The 21,754-nt window shown below is 48.4% G+C and overlaps 1 protein-coding gene across 11 annotated transcripts in view; it reads right to left on the reverse strand.

The window, feature by feature from the left end:
• Window positions 1-21,754, reverse strand: part of Msi2 (musashi RNA-binding protein 2) — a 426,832-nt gene that overhangs the window by 233,718 nt on the left and 171,360 nt on the right. For 10 of the 11 annotated variants that reach the window (XM_013519250.1, XM_013519251.1, XM_013519248.1 and 7 more), the window contains one exon: window positions 4,091-4,183. The exons of the other annotated variant lie outside the window; for it this stretch is intronic. In XM_013519250.1, coding sequence (XP_013374704.1) covers window positions 4,091-4,183 — 93 coding nt within the window. The remainder of the gene's footprint in view (window positions 1-4,090; window positions 4,184-21,754) is intronic. 11 annotated transcript variants of the gene reach the window in all.

Raw genomic sequence — 21,754 nt, forward strand, 5'->3', positions numbered from 1 at the left:
TTTTAAGAGGCATTCAAGGCCTGGCACTAAGCGCACAGAACTCTAATTCAGAAATATTAACACACAGTAGAAGTATCTTCATACTAAAATCTGAACCCTATGATCCCAAGTTTCAGCGATTTTGTCTAGCACATGAAACAGAAAGATGGAAGTAGCTACATGCTTTTTCCGGGCCTTTCTCATAGGATGAGGATTCCAGCTTATAAATAGTGCCTTTTCCCAAATGAAGAATCCCATCACTTTTCCTGCATCACGAAGTCCAGAAATAAACTCTAACATGGTGAAGATGGTTTTGCTTATTATATACCAGGCTCACCACCTCTGATAATGTAGTGTTTAGGTTACGGTCTATAGATATCTTGAATTATAATCTACTTATATTTAAACATTTTTTTTTAACCTTACTGATTTTCCAAGCATAAAAGTTCCTTAGAACTAATTCTACCCAGGGGTCAGCAAACTGCGGCCCACAGGCCAAATCCAAGCTGCCATCTCTTTTTATAAATCAAGTTTTATACTGTGCATAACCACACCCATCCGCTTACGCGCTGATTATGGGCGCTTTCACCCTCCAGCAGCAGAAGTGAGTAGCTGCAAGAAAGCGCATACGGTTTGCACAGCCAGAAAGGTTTACTACTATCTTGGCAAGTTTGTCAACCCTGTAAGTTTTTCAACTCCTTCCCTCAGAAAAGAAACTGAGGCCCATGAACACATAACCCATCACAGTGTCACAGAATACATAACCCATCCCACTGTCAGGCTCAGTAGGAAGGGCTGGACTAGCTTTCTACCCGACCCTTTCTTTCTCCAAAGACCCACCGGACAGCTACCCAGCGGGAAGGGCGGCCACCTAAGTTAGCCGCATCCTGCACCAATAGCCACACTCCATGATCTCATTTTGACATAAACAAGTGGCGAGGTCTCTAACCTGAGGGCGAAGCCCTCTGTGAGGAAGGTGGGACAGAAGCACAAAAGGGTTTACAAGGCTCCAATTTGAGTTATTTCAAGCTCTCGGTGTGTCATTCTGTACCCACTCCACTTACAGTAATGACATATTTAAACTCCCTTAGCTCAGCCCCTTGATAACAGTCTTGCCATCTTGATTGCCACCTGAAATAAACAGTTGGAGCAGCTGCCACACAGGCAGGATGGGAAGAGGCAGAAGAGGGGAATGACAGTGAGGGGAACCCAAAAAGTGGCGTACCCTACGTGGAGGCTGTGGGATGGCGCAGAGTCCTAGAGGCAGAGGAAGAGGAAGTAGCTTGTGGACTCTGGCTCTTACACTGCCTTACCTGGGTCACCTTGGCTGACTTTGCTCCCTGACCCTTACCGTCCACCTTTGCAAAAAAGGGCTGGATTTTACCAACATCCACTGTGCAGGTGGAAAGAGGAGGTAAATGTCCAAGGTCCTCGATACTGCTGCCCCAGGCACACTGAAGGGACACTGTCCCTTCTGCTCCTTTGCAGCTTTCCCACCTTAAGCCCATCCTGGGGATTGGGCAGCATGGGACCAGGGCCCAGAACCTTGTTAGTTCTCTTATCAGGCAACCCTGGGAAGGAGAAGCCTGCATCTAGCTCTACCTCTCAGGAATCTATGACCTTGAGCTGAAGACACAGTCCTACCCAGACCCCATGAAACAATACGCAACCTGGGAATGCCACTAGCAGCCTCCCACAGAAAAATGACACAAGATAATGGAAGCTGAAGGCCTGGCCCAGAATTTGACACTGAAGGAGCACTCGTTATAAATAACAGAATTTACACCTCACTAATCTGCATCTGGCTACAAGACAGCCCCAAACAACTTCACATGTACATATGTGTGTACCTATATGTGAGTGTATCTCAAGCATGTGCGATCATGTGTGCCTCTGTGTGTGTGCTCGAATGCATGTCCTGCTTCCTTCAACCAGAATATAAACTACTGAGGGGCAGAGACAGCTCATCAATTTATCTGTTACCTCCTTTCTCACTTGCTAGATTTTCTCACAGCCCTAAGGCCTAGCAGCAGATTCTCCCTACTTTGATCATTCTGGATTCAAATGAATGACACCAGAATCCCAAGAGGTGGTGAGCCCTGCCCAAGGGGCCACAGATGTTATACCAGCCACCAGCAAACTCAAAACAAGCTCCTCTGAAGACAGACTCAGAAAATAAGCAGAGCATATGTATGAAACAAGCTACTACCACATGAGCAGAGAGACTGTTATGGTTCTGATACATTCAAAAGCCTCCTTAGTCCTTGAATGAAGCACTTGGTAAGTTTACACATCCTGCCGGAATCCACACACATCACTGCAAAACTAACTGAGCTGCATTAGACAAGTGCCACGCCGGGAAAGACAGTCTGTGACTGCTTCCCAGACAAAAGGACAACTGTTCTCAGGGCAGGGACGGGTGCTGTCATGGGCACGGCCAAAGCTTGCGGAGCATCCCACTGCTGGCATATGGGGTCATGACTGTAAGTGCTCATGAAAAACAGCAGAAGACAAGCAGAAGGAAACGGGGGAGGGAGGAGGGAGGGAAATAGAGACAAGCAACCAAGGTGCGGGGTGGGGGTGGCGGTGTGCAGAGATGTACTGTGCGTTGGCAAGTGTGTGCCTGTCTGGAATACTCTAACAGTTAGGCAGCATCAACTCCCCTCACACCTACAGGTAGGCCCATGAGATTCCAAGACAGGTTATGGCTCGAAAAAGAAATCCCATCTCCTGTTTGCAAACACTACCCTTGGACTTGTTTTAAGGGCAGGAAGACGGTAACAAAGGCCTACCCTCCACAGCTGCCCATTATGCAAGACGAGCTTGTCTCATTTCATTATTTCCACTCCCTCTCCCCGGGTAGGGTGGAGCCGGGTGATGGCAAATCTCCTTAGGGCTTTAAATCACTGGGAGAGAGGCGCTGGACACGTGTGGTCACTGACACACTTGCCTGTTCCTTAGAACCGGCCTGAAAGAATGCAGTGCCAAAGGGCTGTGGTCTCTGATAAACACAAGACCGGAAAACCCCCATCTGGAAGCTAAACAAAGGTCCCGGCTCTCACCTAGGAGATGGAGTCACAGCTGCCCATCGCCTGTGGCACACAAATCAAAGCACAGAACCTCCAGGCTGGCCCGTGGGCGGCAGTGCCTCCTTCTCCCTATGCAAGGCATGACAGCCATCGTGGGAGTAAATGAGCAACGGAACTAAGAACCGGCACGGCGTCTTCTGAGGATGCCACGTCAGCCCTTTGAAAGGGAAGACGCAGACCGGCGCAGAAGGACACTGTCCCGCACCCAGGCTCCCAGGACAGCGCTCACACTTCCTCAAAGGTGCAGAAAGCCGGCTCAGCCCTCACCCTCCAGCTTCCTTGGATCTGCCACTGGAGCCAGAGGGGAGAAGCCACACAGAGCCAACAAGGGCCAGGCCCCCAGGTGACAGAGCCCTCAGGAAGGGCCGTGCCCCAGCTCCAGCTGGAAAGAGGCTGACTTAAGCACATCACCCATGGCTGCTCACTGTATCTGTCCATCTGATCCTCCATCTGTCATGCGTATACCTCGGCCCCTCGGTTTCCTGCTGATCTGGGGCTCTTGGCTCCAGCCTGTTCCGGCAGTAGAGCCAGGGGATCATCTCGCTGCTCTCTCACAGGTCCTCAGGTCAGAAAGCACTGACAGGCACTGGCCAGCATCTTTCCCGGTCTCCTTGGGCACTGCACAGGGGACAGCTGAGCTGTCAAAGGCCCCAGGGAGCTGCGCCTCTCAACGCATTTTCCAGAAAGACACAGAATGAGGTGGGCCAGTCCGGTTCGCAGGCCTCTGGCCCCATCCTGTGAGTCGTGACCACCGCCCTGCTCCCAGCCCAGACCCCACACCAGCAAACCCACACTGAATAACCACTCCGCCAGCTCCCACAGGCGCATGCGCACTGTGCTGACAAGGAGCTGGCCTCGTCCATTGCAGCCCCTGCTGAATTTCACTGAAATCACGATAGCCAAGTTCAAGGGTGAGGTTCTTTAGAACACAGCTGTGACAGAGGCAGGGGCCACAGAAGCCCGTCCTAAGGAGCGATCAGGCCACCTCTGGTGTATGCTGTCCAATCCTGCGCAGCGCTTACCTTGCCAAACTGCTCAAAATATTGCTTTACATCTTCCACTACTGTGTTCGCAGATAATCCGCCTACAAATATTTTCTTTGTTCTTGTGACCATCTGCAAGAAATGACGAGAGAAGGGCACAGGTTAACCAGGTTATCGGAAGCAGGGCTTGATAAGATGCTGAAACAAGCTGCACTCCACATTTCTCTAAGAAGACCACTTTAGATCTACGCAATTTGTGTGGACCAGGCTGTTGGATGTCTTAAGGATGCTAGAGACAGCTTCTCTGCATATCTTAGGCATTCAGCCTGCTGCCTAGAAGTTTGAAGGCACACAGGGACTTCGGACCTTAGTAGCTACAGACATTCTGATGTACTAACCTATGGAGAAAAATCCCATATCAAGTTATTTAAACCTAACGGATGCACACAAAACAGAACTAAATACATTCCAACTACTACCCAGAAAGTACCAACAAAACCTTAGTAAAAAGAACTTCACACAGAGCTGGATACAGTGGTGCACACCTATAACATCAGCTACTTGGTGGGCTGAGGCAAGGAGGATCACAAGTTTGAGGCCAGCCTTTGCAACCTAGTGAGCACCTGCCTCAAGATAAAAAGGACTGGAAGTGTAGTTCAGTGGTAGAGCGCCCTGGGGCTCCATTTCCCAATGCCATGAAAGAATAAAAATTGTACACATAATTCAAAACTAAGTGTGGTTTGTCTGTGCTCAGCTGTTGTGGTGCTAGCGTGTGTGAGTAAACCACACAGATGCTGACCTGCAGCCAGAGACCATCCTGCAAGCTCTGTCCCACTCTTTTTCCTCTGGATTTTGTGTAATTCACAGTAATTCAGGTTAGGCTCAGTCAAGCCACATTGAACCCTAGGTCTCCACACCTTTGTTCTCCCAGGTCCTGCTCTCTGGGACACCTCTTCAATCCTGCGTCTCCCCCCAACAGCAAGTTGTCACCTCCGAGGTCCCACAACCTTCTCCAAAACTCAAAATACCAGCCGGGCATGGTGGCACAACCCCTGTAATCTCAGCACTTGGGAGGCTGAGGCAGGAGGATTGATGTGAGTTTGAGGCCAGCCTGGGCTACAAAATGAGTTCAAGGCTAGGTTGACCTGCAAAGCAAGACCCTGTCTCAAAAAGAAAACAAGACAAAATACCTACTTGTCCCAGCCAGGAGCTATTCCTCCCTCCTCAAAAGGCCCCTAACACGGCATCCACATCCCACTTGTGGTGATCTCTACCACCTTCCTCCTCCAGACAGATGACTCCTGACTGCTCCCAGAATTATTTGCAATGCCAAGCACATGATTAGCACACATCAGCCCCCATGAACTCTTAGTAAATGCAAAAAAGAAGCCACATTTGGGAACCCCACCAGTTTCAAGGCGAAGGGAGAAGAAAACTCCATGATATAAACTGCTAGGGGCAGGGACCAAGAGTCTTATGTGTAGGATCCAAAAATTAAGGAAATAGGCTTCACTCTGAAGACTGAGTTTAAGCTCCATGTTGGTTTTGTTTTAATGTCAAAGTGAAACAATTAAATTCAATGGGTGCGGGGTCTCCACAATTTGGGTGCTATATGCACGGTGCTATCTATAGCTATTACAAATAGATGTCGGATGCCACATGGGCCACCACCACCTGCATCACTGTATCACCAAGACGCTGCTGATGTGTTCAAGGGAACGAATGAACCAACACCTCCCACAGAGCACCTCAGTGAAACCTGGAAATTCTGAGTGAACTACAGGGAGAAAAAAGGCTCTGAAAAGTCACCGTCTAATCCTACTTGTGCCACTATCAGGGACTCAGTTCTCCAGGTCTGGGTTTTCTCTTCTGCTCCAAGAGGTGCTAGATGGAACCCCAAGGTCCCACCTGCCACAGAACCTCAGGAATCCAAGAGTGTGACAGTTACGATGGCACCTAGAGCTTTTGCCCCTTACTGTCCATCTCTCTGCTCACCTGTGCCTTAGGCTCTCTGATAGGTCAAGGTTACCGGAACAGTGCAACTCTGTCTGGCCTTCTCCAGCTTTAAATCTCCCCACACTCACTCGTCACCACCCTGTATCGTATTAACCCAACTTTCCTAATGCATTCACTCAACAGGTACATTAAGACTAGGTGCTGAAGCTCATACTCCAATAAAACATGGAATCCAACCCACTGTGAAAGGTAGATATCATAACTAGCCTCTCACCCAATGTTTCCAATAGGGCTAAATTAAATAATATATCCCAGAGGGTCCAGCAGGACATGGTGTAGTGATAAATAAATGGTCACTACAACTTAATCCAAAGTCAATTACCAAATTCGCCCTTTAAGCTCAGAATAATTGTGCATCAGAAAGACACATTATACACAAGGCTCTGAGAAACAACTACTGCCCTGTTCTCTTCCAGTGTAGCTTCAAAAACACTCTCCTGCATCTCTAGACAGTTTCAGATGTGCAAAGACTCCCAATAGTTTAATTTTAGATTTTTCATTTCTACTTTTTTTAAACCCCAGCCAAGTAATTAAGTAACTGTAAAGAAACTCTAACGTGATCTACAAACATGCACTAGCGGCGCTCTCAACTTGGAGAAACCTGGGAGAGGCATTCTAGTACAGGAACCTCACAGCCTCGTTTCTGTGTTGTTTAGTCAGGCGGGAGGGTCTGGAGCAAACCCTGTCTATATTCCACACATCTATGTGGACCCAGGGAATGAAACAGCTACCACAACTCCATCCCAAACTGCAGGAGTCAACAGAATTTCCATTCCCAAGGACCTTGTCTTAGTTACTTTTCTCTCACTGCTGAGACAAAATACCTGACATCCAAAGTTCTGGGGGAAAGGTTTATTTAGCCCAGTTTATAGAGGTTTCAGTTCATACTCGGCTGGCTTCAAGACAGGTGGCTTGGCAAAGAGGCATTACAGAGGAAAACAGTTCATGGTGCCCACAAGGTAGCAAAAGCAACAAGGGTCAACCACAGCTCTTTTTGTCCCTTATATCTTATCCAGGCTACTTAGGGTGGGCAGCACTCACACCCTTAATCCTAGTGCTCTTGAGCCTAGCACTGCACCATGAAGCGATCCTAGCGTCACACACTCTAGATCCAGCCACCTCTGAGAAAGCCCCACCTATGACCTCATGAGGCTTTGGGGGGACATCTAGACACAAGCCATAACAAACTGGTTAAATGAAAAGGTCTCTTTATACAACCTCTCCTGTCACCTTGCCGCCATAAACATGCCAAGACAGAGCCCTACACACGGAGGCAGACACCCAGTAATAAATCTACACTGTCCCAAAAAACCTTTAAAACATATTTTTTTAGAAGGATGAAAAATCCCAGGCCTCAGACAATGCACCACAGTGTCCAAGTGAGTAAAACATCCTCTCTGGGAACCAGCTCAGATACAGTGATGGATCCCACTCTTCAGCAAACACTAGAAGGAAACACGTTTAATCAAAACCTTCCGAACGTGAAAGGCCAGTGAGATGTACGACACTTGGTTAGCTGCTCACCGATGTCTTGGCTTTGGAAGAAGGGAAGACAGCTGGGGGTGACCTCTCCCCTAGGGGGCCATGCTACATTGAATGGGGGGTGACTGCCTCTCTCATCCCAATGCCATGACTGTTAAATGGGCTGTGGACTGCTCGGTGATTTGCATTCTGGTGAGGGATGTGGAAGGCAGAGGACCCTAGAATCGCACATTCCTTTCTCCATTTCTCCTCCATCTCCATGGCTACTGCGGAGGGCAGGAAAGCGAGGGGAGGCTGGGATACCCCATCCAGTCTCTCAGCGGAACTAAACGGAGGTCTTCCAATCCCTACATATATCAGGCAATGCACTCATGTGAGCGTGCGTGTGTGAGTGTGTGTACGCATGCATGTGAGTATGCACTGCACACTCAGGGTAACTGCAGCTCCACCCCATACACACAACGCTGCCTGACTTCCACAAAGCACTGGGATGGGAAGAGCTCTGCAGAGAGCTCAGTCAAAACTACACTAGGCAGCTGATCTCAAACTTCCTCTGCCGGGGCTTTTTAGTGTAGGGGTTGCAGGAGACACTTTGGAATGTGAGTGCTTCCCACTGTTAGGGACACCAGACACCGACCCAACAGGCCTGCATCCTCTGGAGCTACAGCTCCCGTAAGATGCCCCAAATTTACAGTTTAGGGTTTAAAGGATGTCATTCCAGGAAGCAAGGTACTCGTGTGTGTGTGTGTGTGTGTGTGTGTGTGTGTGTGTGCGCGTGCGCGCGCGCAGTCTTTCCTGGGTGCACATGCAAGCAGGGAGTGGTCAAGCCCTCACAAATCCCTGCTGCAGAGTTTTGCATCTAGACCAGTAATTTAACTAAACACACTGCTCTCCACACACCCCTTGGCTCCAAAAAGAAAGCCCCAGCACCCATGCCAGTTCGGAAAATTGCTGTTTACACGTAAGAACTGGCCGAAGCCAGCTGCTAACTACAGCTGCAAAGACACCCCACCTTCCTGCCTCCAGCCGGAGAGCAGGCTTTGCTTTTTAAAGTACAAAAATTCTCTTTTAAAAAATGTGCTTCTATCTGAAATGATGACTCAGAGTGGGGCCACTGTTTGTATTTTTATAAAATAGGACAAAGCAAATGGGGTAGGTGTGTGTGTGTTTGTGTGTGTATATATGTGTGTGTGTGTGCACTGAAATCAGAATGGGGTGAAAGGCGGCTAGAAAAAAGAAACTACTTTCAAGAAGAGATGTAAGGGGAAAATTAGCCCCAACACCACTGGCTCAGACTCAGCAGTTAATCACAAAAGGAAAAGCAAAATGAAACAACAAAAAACCCCAAATATTTCTTCATTTTGACAAATGCATGGAAAGGCAGGAAATGGCTCTGGAGAGTCTTCAATGGGTATGGGAGAGGCCCACAGAAATCAAAGCAGTTCTTGTTTTTATCACATCCCTGAAAAGAGTTCAAAGTCGCCTTGGAGGGAAATGTGAGCACCAGCTGGTTTCCAGAAGTTCTTCACCTGTGGGGGCCCATGGCAGAGCAGGCCCAGGAAGGGTGTTGGGGTGCTAGCACAGGTGGGATCGTGCAATCCTTCCAGCCCATAGTCCCCATTGTGTACATGGAAAACTCAAGTTCCAACTTGAAGCAGCGTGTGCCCGTTAAAGGCAGTTAGGACAACTTCCTAGGAACCCAGACAAGGGCTCTCTCCGTCACTCTACACTATCAAGCGACAATGAGTACCAAATTCAGAAGAAGGGATGAAACTACATGCTACTCACCACATGACAGCTCTGAGGGTCTGCAAGAGAATTAATCCAAGTCTGTGTGGCAACAATGCTGAATGAGGTCACAGAGCCCCTGAACTCCAGACTCCATTTCTCAAGGGACCCGCCCTCTACAATTCTTATTTCTCCCGGGAGACCTTTCTGTCTTTCTCTCCTGCTCCTTCTACCGAACTACAGCTCTTGCCATCCCCACCACCCTCACTGCCACCATCCCTGTCATTGCCACGGCCCTTATTACTCCCACCGTCACGTCTGAATCCAGGGGCAAAACTCGCAAAACTCACTTAGTGTAAGATTAGAACACAGGTCAGGTGTTAGGAATCTTCTCCAAGCGTTTTCAGGATCAGATGCAGGAAAGAGACTATGGTGGATTGAAAGGGTTTCCCCCAAATTCTTGTCCACCCAGAACCTCAGACTATGAACTTGTTTAAAAGAAAGAGAATCAATGCCAAAGTAATTAGTTAAGAATTTTGTGAAGTCGGCAAGACCTTGACTGAAAAAAATAATAACAGTATGTGTTGCTATAGCTCAGTAGGAAGGTTCTGGCCTCAATCCCTAGTACTGAAAAGAAAGAAAGCAGGCAGAGGGGGGAAGAGGGAGAGAAGGGGAGAGAGCAAGAGAGACAGAGATAGAGACAGAGAGAGAGAACAGAGATCAGAATAATGTGTATACAGACCGTGGTTTACTGGCCAACTATGGACACTAGCAGAGAGGCATGAAACAGACTTTCCCCTAGGGCCTCCACAAGGAACCAGCCCGGCTACCACCTTGATTTCAGACTTCTGGACTCCTGAACTGTTGTTTACACAACCCCATGGTGTGGTCATCTGCTCCAGCAGCCCCAGGAAATGAATTCAAAGACCTACTCCTCCACAGGCCCTGCGACACCCCTGCCTCCCCATCACCTTTTATTGGTGATGTTGGAGCCACATTTCCCACAGAAGCCCCCAAGGCTAGAGGAGGAGGCTGTTACTCCCACATGTGTATTCTCTGGAAATTCTCTGTTACTCCCACTCTGCATTCTCAGGAATGGCAGGCTGTACCCACTGTACCCACCACCTGCTGCAGCGGGGCCAAAGGAGTAGGTTTCTATTGTAAGAGGCAAAGTGACACAAGCCTGTATCACAAACAATTCAAATGCTGAACCAGGAGTTCACTCCTCGACAAAACCATCAAAGAAGAGCCAGGGTTTACACACAGGTGGGTTCCTTCCTCATAAAACTAGAGAGGAGAAAGTTCCTCCCTTGAAGAAAAGCCTTTTCCTGGTGTCTCCTTCCATGGTCAGAGTTCTCTACCCTGCCACAGCCTTCTGTAGACCAGGCCTGCGCTCTCTGCCCTTCCCAGAAGTTACCTTCCATTGTCTTCGCGTCCCATGATGGGCCCCAGCCTGTCTTCCCAGGTAAGGATACAGAGGCTTGGGGACATCAAGCATCCAATAGCACTAGCAGCTGGTAAGATGCAGCCCGTGTCCCCCGCTTTCTTGTCCACTGACATCTCTTGCACCTTCTACTGCAATGGTGTCGACTTCCTTCTTCCCAGCAGAAAGACACAAATGGGGAACAGGGGCTGGGGACCTCATAAGGAGCAAGTGTGTGCAACCTTGCTCTTTTCAATTGTGAACCAAAAATGCAAAAATGCAAGGCCAAGTTTCACTAGTAGGGATGGAAAATGGTTCAGCTCCTTTGCAAAATAGTCTGGGCCGATCCTCAAAGGGTCAGATACAGAGCAATCATCTCACCCAGCCACCCCATTCCCGGGTGGGGAAATGAAAACAGTCCTCCACCCAAGAGGACTTACACAAGCTTACACAAATATGCGTGGCAGCATTGCTCATAACAGCCGAAAAGCAGAACAACCCACACGGCCCTCCATGGATAAATGCATAAACAAAACGTGGCACATCCCCGTGACAGAATAATGCTCAGCCATAGAAAGGAAAGGGTGCTGATGGATGGAACTTGAAAACCTCCTGTAAATGGAAGAGGCCAGTCATCAAAGACCATGTATTATATGGCTCCAGTCATCTGAAAGTCCATTCACAGGGAAATCTATAGTGACAGAGAAGAGATGAGTGGCTACCTAAGGCCGAGAAAGAGTGGGTGATGGTCAAAGGGTTTTTTCTTGTGTATATGTGTGTGTGTGTGTGTGTGTGTGTGCACACGCGTGTGTATGTGTTGTTTTTGCTGTTGTGGTAGTGGTAGTAGTGGTTTTTGTTTATCAGTTTACTACTGTTTTGCCTGCAGTACTGAGAACTAAACCATGGGTCTTCCTACTGAGCTACATCACCAGCCCTTTCCCCCACCCCCCTTTATTTTTAAAGAGCATCTTGCTAAGTTGCTTATGTTGCCCAGCCTAGGTCTGAACTTGCAGTCCTCCTGCCTCAGCTCCCTAGAGTGAACAGCTTCATTTTAAGGTGGTGAAAATGTCCTAAAATTGTGAGAATGGATACACATACCTGTGAATATCCTGAAAACCACTGAGTTGTATATGTAGATGTACAATTGTATGGCATTTGAATCTTTACCTCAATAAAGCTATCCAAAAAATAAAGGACAGGCCAGAGAGATCTGTAAGCCAAGAATCTGAATGTAAAAATGGCTTGAAGTCAACTCAAAGGCCCAAGAAAGTGCCCGGTCTGCTGCTCTGCTCCACTTCCTCATCGTCTCATCCCTCATGCTCAATTCACCCCCAGCTGACCACTGGAAAAGGGTGTAACAATATATTATGTTGCCAACTGCAAAAATTAATTTAACTTCAGAAGAAACTAATTACAAATATAACCTCGAATGTTCCTCCGAGTTCTCACTCCCTGTCTAGAGCTATTAGCCAAAGAGCACTAGGGTTCAAACTACAATTTGGCATTCCCTCTAAATAGTTTTAAAATTGGAAGGAAAAAAAAAATAGCCATCATCTATATAGGGCTGGAATATAATTTACACACAATTATATGACATAGTTAGGCTACAACATTACCTCTGATTAAAACAACAGTAACTCAGAGATAGGAGGATGAGCTCGCATGATAAAATGATCCTACCTCTGCCTGGCTCCCTCCCAGACTCATTTAAAAAATACTACTTCCTTTCACCCTTGGGGAAGAGCTGTAGCCGCAAGGGTGACCTGTTCACAGATTGTATCAGAGAGTAATATCCTAGACAGTGGCACTGAATCATATTGGGGACCGGGAGAGGTAGCAGAAAAAGGTGCAGAGATGAGAGCTGCTTAGGAAAGCACAGGAAATTAAGAAGTACGATCCAGGCATCAACCAAGGCTGAACAAGTGGCTGGCTGGCCAGCATCCCAACCACAGGTGCCCAAGCTGCTCTGCACCTGAAGTTACAGCACCCATGACCCTATTATTTTGGAAGCCCCAACCCAATGCTCACCACTCAGTGAGCTAGGCTCACTCCGGGGACTTTCTCCAGTCCAAACAATCACCAATACATTGATGCAACAAACATCCATCATCTTTTACAGGAGTAGGATTAAGTAAAATTAAGGAAGCAGCCTTTGTTTTACTATTGTTTTACTACTATGAACAGCCTCTGGGGAGGCTGTTCATTTGTACACACAGCAGAGGCACCTCCAGACCCTAGCAACAGACAGGCAGCCAAAGCCGATTCTCCGGAATCTCAGAGAGAGGTAGGAAAGAGCAGGCCAGACAGGATGATGGGCTGGCATGGATTCAGTCTTCAAACATCCAGGGTAAAAGTCTGCAGATACACAGGATGATCCAACAGGGAAGGGTAGGACCCTAGGAATGGTGACATGGATTAGTAACAACAGGCCCCAAGGTGAATTTGCCTACAGAAAGGAACTAAATAAAATAAGGAGTAATGTCTTCTATCAACCTGCCGGTGCTTGCACTTTCAAGTCCATTTGCCTACACTAAGACGTGCTAAATAATGGACCCTGGTCTGTCACCATAGGTTGGACTGAGTTCCTTAACAGTTCTGAGCCTCACTGTCCCCTTTTCAGAAAATGGACAAAGACCCTGGTCAAAGTTACACACATGGAGACAAGCAAAGGGGAAGGATACCTGAGAACAACCCCTGACCCCAGGAGTTTTCCATATCCTCCACCAAAGGCACTAAGGAAAACCTAGTGCCATGAGCTCCTGTCTCCACACACAGGCTGTGTGTGGGGCTCCCCACTTCTGGAGGCTCCCGTACCTCTGAAGTCTATTTCCAGGCTGAGCAATGCCTCTCTTCTCATGTACGTGGAAGCTGGGCCATGAACCGATGGCAGGATTTGTGAGCATGCAATCCTGGTGATGAGATCAGACCAACTTTTCCCACACCCCAAAGGGCTGTGTTGCTAAAACACCACCAGCTATCTGGGGAGCCACTATCAGAGAGATAGCTTCCATACCCAAGTGCAGAGTTGCAAACTTTCCTGGAACTGGAAGTAAATACCTATTCCTCTGCCTGCCATCTTGAAGGCCCTCTGTCCTCCACACTGACGCTGAGGCAACACCAGGGGACAGCCTGGGAACCAGTTAGAAAGAGGCCATGCCAAGCCACACTGGTCACACTATCACTATGGACCCTCACACACAGGATCCAGGGGACACCACAGGACTCTAGGGAAGACTGCCCAAGAGGGGACTTCTAGAACCCACGTCTCCACTAATCCACAAGCTACCTGCAAAAACAAGGCCTGTCTCCTCACCCGTGATCTGACCTGCTCTTCTTCAGAGACAGAGAAGAAACACTTTGCTGGAAGACAGGTTCTAAAGCCAATGTGTCCCATCCCCCAAGCCCTCCAGTTGATTTTGTGAAAAGAACAAATGGCAGCCTTAACCCTTAGCCTTGATTACCGTCATTACCATATTTTAGATGTACATGGCAATCAGCTCCTGATGAGCCATTTCACCTCATCCACAGTACAGTGCAGGCTGCTCTGCAGTGCTACTTGGGGCGCACGGGCTGCTCAGCCCAGGTCATGAATTAGCATAGCCTTGGGAATCCTCAGCACCAACCGGACTGATGCCCGGGGCCCCACCCTCAGGGACTCCAGTCTCATAGGTTCACAGGGAAGATCAGACATTAGTATTTTTTAAGATCTCCCCAGAAGATCCTAACATGTAGCCAGGGCCCTCCAAGAAGCTGTTTCTGCCATCCTGGTGAGAAAAGATCGCGAGTGGAGAGTGCAACAAAAGCAAAGATTCTTTTCCATCAATCCGCTTACCAAGCACAAAGGGAGAAAAGATACAGATGAGCAGAAAGAACTGGGGGTGTGAGCCGGGGAGTACTGAGCCAGAGTCCCAACCTGGCCCCTTCCCCAGCTGTGCACTGCAGAGGGGGCAATACCTCCTCGCTGGGGAGCTCCTCTAACACACCCCAAGGGATAAGCACATTAAAGCACCTGGCCTGTCTGTAGCAGGTGCTCCCAAAACGTGTGCGGAAAATCCCAGAAGATTGAGATGTACATCAAGAGGGTAAAAGATGAATGGCAGAAGAGAACCAATGGTAGCAAGCTATGCTCATTCATTCATTCTCTCTCCAAAGTGCTTTGCAGACTTCATATGTGCCACTTTCTGTGCTAGGCTCGATGGACATAAAGTCAATGCTTCAAAGATGCTACAGTCAAGCGAGAGGCTCACTTTGGGGCACAGGGCCTGAACTGTGGTTTGAAGGTCAGCAGGGACCACTCAGAAAGGGAAGAGAGAAAGGCCCCCAAGCTGAGGATGGAGCATCTTCAACATCCGGCACAGGGCTGCTAGTGCTGTAGAATACAAGCAGGAGAGGAGGGTAAGGCATACCAAGGAGGCAGAATCTCCATGGGGTTTAAACAAGGGACTGACGTTTCCATTTGGTTGCTAAGGAGAAAAGGAGAGATGTTGGGGATGGAAGCCTAGACCCTGAGTCATTCAGACGGCACTTTGCTTAGATGCTGGTTCAGGTCAAAGAAAGGTCTGAACCAGGAGGAAGGGACCTGGATAGCAGTCCTGGTGACCAGCAAGCGGCCTAAAGTCAACCTGCCATCCACAGGCAGGTTCTTCCTGCTGTGCTATTCTGCTCTCCCAGAACCATCCCAGTTAGAAGGAAAGGTGGGGCAGAGGGGAGACATCAGGCGAGATAAGCACTGCAGCCACCCTTGGCACAGTGGTGGCTGAAACACTCGGCCCTCTGTTAAGTCATAAATTTACCTGTCAGAAAACAAACAAACAAATCTTGCCCCTCCCCTCAGGATACGCTAATGGGATCCCCCACTCTTCATAAGTAACTTCCAGGGGGACGAGGGGGAACCCAAAGACAGAAGTCAAGATACACACGAGCAAGTCTCTATCTTTTGTTGCATTTCTTACTCCTCACATAATGGGTGGTGATTTTTCTACAACCAACAGAGTCACAGAGGCTGAAAAGAGCACTTAATTTGGAGGTGTAGGAGCAGGCAGGCCACATGGAGTGGAAAGAGGAGGAACTGGGAACACCCAATTCTGTCATGCACTTACTAAGTGATCACAGCAAGCAATCAAGCTTCTCTCAACTTCAGTTGCTTGTTCTACCAAATCAAATTAAAAGGGCAGACACATGAGACATGCTTCACATGGGGCTGGAATGCCGGGTACACAATCAATTCCTCTTCCTCTGTCCACCACCAGTGACCTTACCTCTGTCTGTCTGTCTGTGAATGAGGATCAAACCTTCCTTGCCTGTCACACAGGCTTAACAACAGAGGGACAAGCACTTGGGAAAGGCATGAATTACACTCTAAATGCAATAGCTAATTATCATCAGTGCTGCTTCTCTTGGGTTTCCTGGACATCTCTCTGATCAGCTCACTTCTACAGTGGTGCCTGGCAACCTAGGTATTTCAAGGGTTGAGGATGCCCCAGCAAAAAGGATGTCACCCCGGCGACTACAAGGCAGTATCTTTATCTGCCTTAACCTAGGCAGCTGCTTTCCCTCTGGAGAGAAACAGACTGTTTCCCATTAGGAAGATCATTCTAGATGAGAGATAAAGCTGTCCATGCCTTAGAGGTAATATTTTTCTGCTATACCAATATCCTAATACATCCATGTTCTCCTCATGCCAGAAACGTATTTCTATAAATCCTCACATAAAAGCAAACTTTATTTTCCACTGGGATAAACAGAGGGAAAAGGAAACAACAGTTGCAGCAAAAATATCACCAATCAAACAGAGCTGGGTCCATGAGGAACTTTACTAAATGTGCAGAGTTACAGATGTTTTATAGCCACGATGTCTGTTCTATTGAAAACGCTTGCATGAGGCCAACCAGACAGCAAAAAGGAGACAAGGGAGAGATATGTTCCCCAGCATGCCCAACCCAGCTAACTGGTCTGGGCTGGCTGTTTATTAAGGCAAAGAGGCAACAGGGGAGTCATAGCTGTCAGCCAAAGCAAGGAGGGCTCATTTTGCAGTTCACTCCGGAGAGCTGTCAAACTGGACACACTGCCCAGCGATTGGTGCCTGGCTCTCTCTGAGGGGCATTTCTGCCAGAAAGACCAAGTCTTCTAAGGAGAAATCACCCTACACCTGGCAAATGCTTTATGAAATGAGTCCCCTTCTCAGGGAAGAACTATTTGCCAGGCTAAACTTTATCCCTCCCACAACATCATTCATCATTCCCTCCATAGACACTGGCTGAGGTCCTGGGACAGGAGCTCACAGTCAAATCCACACGGTCAGGATGCCTCTTCAAAACAGGAGCTTCCAAAGGGAGGGCTGAGATCACCCCCAGAATGGAGTGAGGGGCTTCTGCCTGTTTCGTTCACCCCTGGATTCCCAGCACCTGAAAAATGCCTGGTACACGGTAAGCACTCAGCAGGCATGGTTTGAATGAATCACTCTGTGGATGATTAAAAGTCCCTGGGTACCCCACTGTCTCCTCTCTTTCCTCTTGGGAAATCCTTACTCTCCTTATGGCACAAGCTCTCAGGAGATAAAGGGCTTTGTTCCTAAGACAAACAGCTGGCCAGAGCTCTGTACAACAGCCTCTGAGGACACAGGCAGAAAGCACCTCAATCAGTGGGTCCTGCTACACTGAGTCAGAAGCTGGCCGTTGGACAGGGGCACCTTTCTATATAAAAAGGACTGGGGACTCCTGATAAGAAATCAGTTATAAGGTATTGTTAAATAGGGGAGGAGCCTGAAACCACTGGCATTCAGATTTACCGACAATTTTCATCGTCTGTTTCCCTTGATTAATTCCTTAACATCAACCCTTCATGAGTAACTAGTTCCTACTGTGCCCTGGGGTCCCAATCTAAAACATTTAGTTCTCATAATGGCTTAAGTATGCAAAAGAGGGAGAGAGAAGTATGATGAGTTCTGTCATCTCAGTCAGGGAAGGCATCAAAAAGGGGAGGCCTGACTAAGGTTTTAAAGGATCAGCAGGAGTATTTCAAGAAAACAAGAGAGAAGGGCAGGCAGAGGCCGAATGGCATGAAATATCATAGCTTGTTCCAGACACTAGAAGTCTAGCAATGCTAGAAAGCAAGTAAAAAGGAGGGTCTGCTGGTTGAAAAAGATGGAGACACGGGCAAGGGCTGTATTATAAGAAATCTTGCAGACCATGACTGAGGAGATTGGACTTCATCCCGTGGACAAAGGGTAACCAGTCAATAAGTTCCAAGCAGCTGCCTTAACCCAGGCTGATAAGCAACCTATTTTAAGAGCCCTTTCTTGCCCTTCACAAAGGCTCTTTATGTCTTCCTAGGCAAAATCTGAATTCTTGCAACTCAGGATCCAACTGAAAGTATGATCATCTCGCACAGTTGTTCTCCAAGTGGCATCTGCGGCTCAGGACAACTCATTTCCTGTCCAGCCATCAAGTCTCTGGGTCTCCACACTTGCTGGGAAATGAGGCATTCCTCTCCCTGACCATAAATCCTGTCCTTCTAAAAGGCCTGCTTGGTCTTCCGCCCTGTTCCTGCTTGCTGTCCACAGGCCCTGGCTCCCCCAAACCTTCTGAGTCCTGAAGCTCATCCAGGTGAGATGGAATGTGCTCATCAGAGTGACTGAGCCCCCAGGGCACAGGACTCCACCTGAGCTGAAACAGACTAGAAACAAAGTAAGAGCCACTCTGCGGCAGGTACAGCGAACCGAGATGAGGTGCTGATCAGGCATCCTGATCAGACTTTTTCAAAAATCTCATCACAGGCAACCTGGGTTCATTTTAACTGTCTCTTTAACTCCACTCCAGGAACAGCTACTTGGACTAAATCCTTGTGGAAAGAAGGAAAGGACCGGAGTTGTAAGGGAAATGCTGTCCTCAAGGGGCTGATGTCTCAGTCAGGGAGACAGAACAACTGCAGAGACGCTGACAGTCATCAGCACCATTCTGACCCTTTGGTCTCCAGCTTCCAAGCCTCCTTCGAAGTCTTGTCTTCCTGATCTTCTCGCCACCACCCCAGCTCAGCCATCAGCTCTGCCCATGGCACACACCTCCACTTCTTAGGCTGCCCCATGCCCAGCAATGTTCTGCTCCTACCGCAGCTCCCCAAGCCCTCAAGCTTCAGCCTCAGTGTCTTCCCTGAAATGTCACTTTCACCTCTAGGCCTTCCTTGACCACCCTCCTTCAAATTCAACCCCACCCACACCCCAGCACTCCCTCCACTCTCCCTGCCTTCCCATCTTCCAACTCACTGAGGAAGTACTTATTTTACTTATCACCCTGGTCTCCCTCCCACCAGAAAATAATGGGTGAGCCCAGGGATGCTGTCCATGTTGTTCACAGATGTACTCCTACTCTCTGGGTCATATGTGATATGCAGTCAATATTTCCTGAATTGAGGAATAAACACACTATAGCACCACCTCAACCCTCTGTTACCACCCCAAACTCCTTTCTCTATGCTTACCCAAGATATAAACTATTCCTCAACAGTGGCACTTTAATGCATTCCGCTTCCTATTATCACTTGATATTTACCCATTAGGGTTAAGTTCCTTGAAGGCAGAGACTGTGTCTTATTCATGTCTCTATCCCCCAAAGCATTGGCAGTGCTCAAGTATATAATCTATTAACTTAAAAATCAAATTGCATGGAAAATAGACAAAGAACACACAAGCCAACATCACATCTCTATACCTAAGTGATTTCTGTTTCATTCTGCAGCACAATGTATTTATCAGTCTTCTCCTGTGGGCCAGACCCCTCGGCTGGGGCCTTTGAAAGTATAAAAATAAGCAAGATATGCTTCTGTAATGACCAATAGTCACCAGGCACATTTGACTACTCAAATTCAAATTTATATTAATTAAAATTAAGTGCAATTAAGAATTCAGCTCCTCAGCTTCAGCAGCTACATCTCTAATGCTCAACAGCCATAAGCATTAGAACAACGACTTCCTTCACTACAAAAAAGTGCTAGTGGACGTGGACAGTCTTTGCCCCCAACATGGCACACAGGACAGGAACAAGAAGGACTGGGACAAATGATATGTTAGCAGTCCTAGCAGATCCAGCTGAGGGTCAAGGGGAGACAGCTTACCCTGCTCGCAGGAAAGGAAGAATGTGAAGCTTCAGAAAGATAACCTTTTAAAAATAGGTGGCAAGAGAAAAGGACACCATTCGGGAAGCCTGGAGAACCAGGACCCACACACAGATGGGCGGAGGGATTTTGCACCGAGACAAGTGTGCACCAAGCCTGGGAGGGCTTGGTAAAGCCGGGATTCTGGGCGGAGGACTGTTCAGACTCTCGGTGGTAGGGGCAAGGTGCGCATAAGCCTCAAGGGGAAGCAGAGATGGGCCACCAGAGAGGCCGCCCTGATCACGAGATGAGAACACAGATTGTGGTAGATGCAGACGCCAGCAGAAACACAGCGGGAGGCAGACATGCGTACTTATAGCAGGTAGCAGGATCTGAACAGGCAACGAATTACTCTTGAGGTGACAAATGTGCAAATTTAAAGGACCTAGGGAGCTCACCAAGGCAGAATACCACTGCCCTCTTAGGTGTAAGTAACCAGAAGGCAAAAGCGCCCTTCGCTGGGCGTTGTTGGAAGGAGCTCAAACACTATGCTGCCAGCAAGGTCCCCCCATCAAGGGCTGCCATCCTCACTCTAAACAGACCCATGCCTGCCAGCCAGTGGGTATTTCTAAGAGGCTGCACGGCCCCCTCTCAGAAAGAGGGGGGCTCTTCCCCATTTCTGCCTGCCAAGGAGCCCTGCTTCCAGTCAAATCGAAGTGCGGAGGGCAGGGCTGGGAACCCTTGGCTTTGAACTAAGCGTGCATACTCTACTCACGTTCAGCAGGCCTGCCTCCCTGGTCCCCTCCAGCCACCCACTGCGGGTTAAAGACTTCTTTATGCACACGCTGGGGGCTCAGCGTGGACCCATTCCAGAGGCTGCTGTGTGGGGCCTTAACCGGGTGATTACGATGCAGGGCACAGCTCGCTTAGTGCTACTGTAGGTGGCTCTGCGCAGAGCCTCGGCTGCATTTCAGCAACAGCTAATAATCAGAGCGGGAAGGGAGAGGTGCAGAGCAGACCCTGCCCCTACTGGGCCACATCCTTCTCCCACCCCCACCACGGGCACCTTGGTGACAACCTGCTTGCACCTCCAATTAGCCTATTATCCGCAAGCAGCCAACATCGAGTGTGCTGGGTCCTCTACTGCACAGCCTTTTATCTAGCATGTACATAGTTTCTGAAAAGAATAAGGAGAAGAGGAGAGGAGGGAAGGAGAGGGGAGGGGAGGGAAGGGAAGGGAAGGGAAGGGAAGGGAGGAGAAGGGAAGATGTTTGGGGGCTTAGGGGTAGGGAGGCAGAGCAAAAGACAATGGTGTTAGAAAGGCTGGGGTGCTGAGCTCAAGGACTGGGATCTTGTATTTGGTCCATTTTACCCTTTGAAGTATTGCTGCCCCAGTAGATGGGGCGGCTCCATTCACTCCAGTGCTGAGCACTTCCACAGAGTGGGTTAAAGCGGCTCCGAACCCGGAATGTGTACAGTTTCTGCCCATCCACACTAGGAAGGGAGAAGCTCTGTTTGTGATCCACCTGTTGTTCCTTGGGAAGAAAGAAGGTGAGGGAAAGGTCAGTGTATATAAAAGAAGGGAAAGTTAAAATACACTCTTGCCTATACTTCAGTGTCACCTGGTTCTTCCAAGTTCTGGTTCTTCCCAGTTCTAAAGAAACCTGTTTCTGGTTCTCCCCTCCTCTCTTTTTATTTTTTATTTTATTTTATTTTTTTGTCTTTTTTGAGACAGGGTCTTGTTATACAGTTCGGGCTGGCCTTGAACTCACTTTGTGGCCCAGGCTGGCCTCGAACTCACAACAATCCTCCTGCCTCAGCCTCACCAGTGCTGGGATTACAGGCATGCACCACCACGCCCGGCTTCCTCCTCTCTTTTTAAAACAATTTTCTTTATTTCTATTAATACATGTTGGTAGTACATAATGATCACATTCGTCATGGGGGATTTGTACATGTGCATAACA

This window comes from Chinchilla lanigera, unplaced genomic scaffold, assembly GCF_000276665.1.
Source record: "Chinchilla lanigera isolate Chin_1 unplaced genomic scaffold, ChiLan1.0 scaffold00050, whole genome shotgun sequence".
Lineage (NCBI taxonomy): Eukaryota > Metazoa > Chordata > Mammalia > Rodentia > Chinchillidae > Chinchilla > Chinchilla lanigera.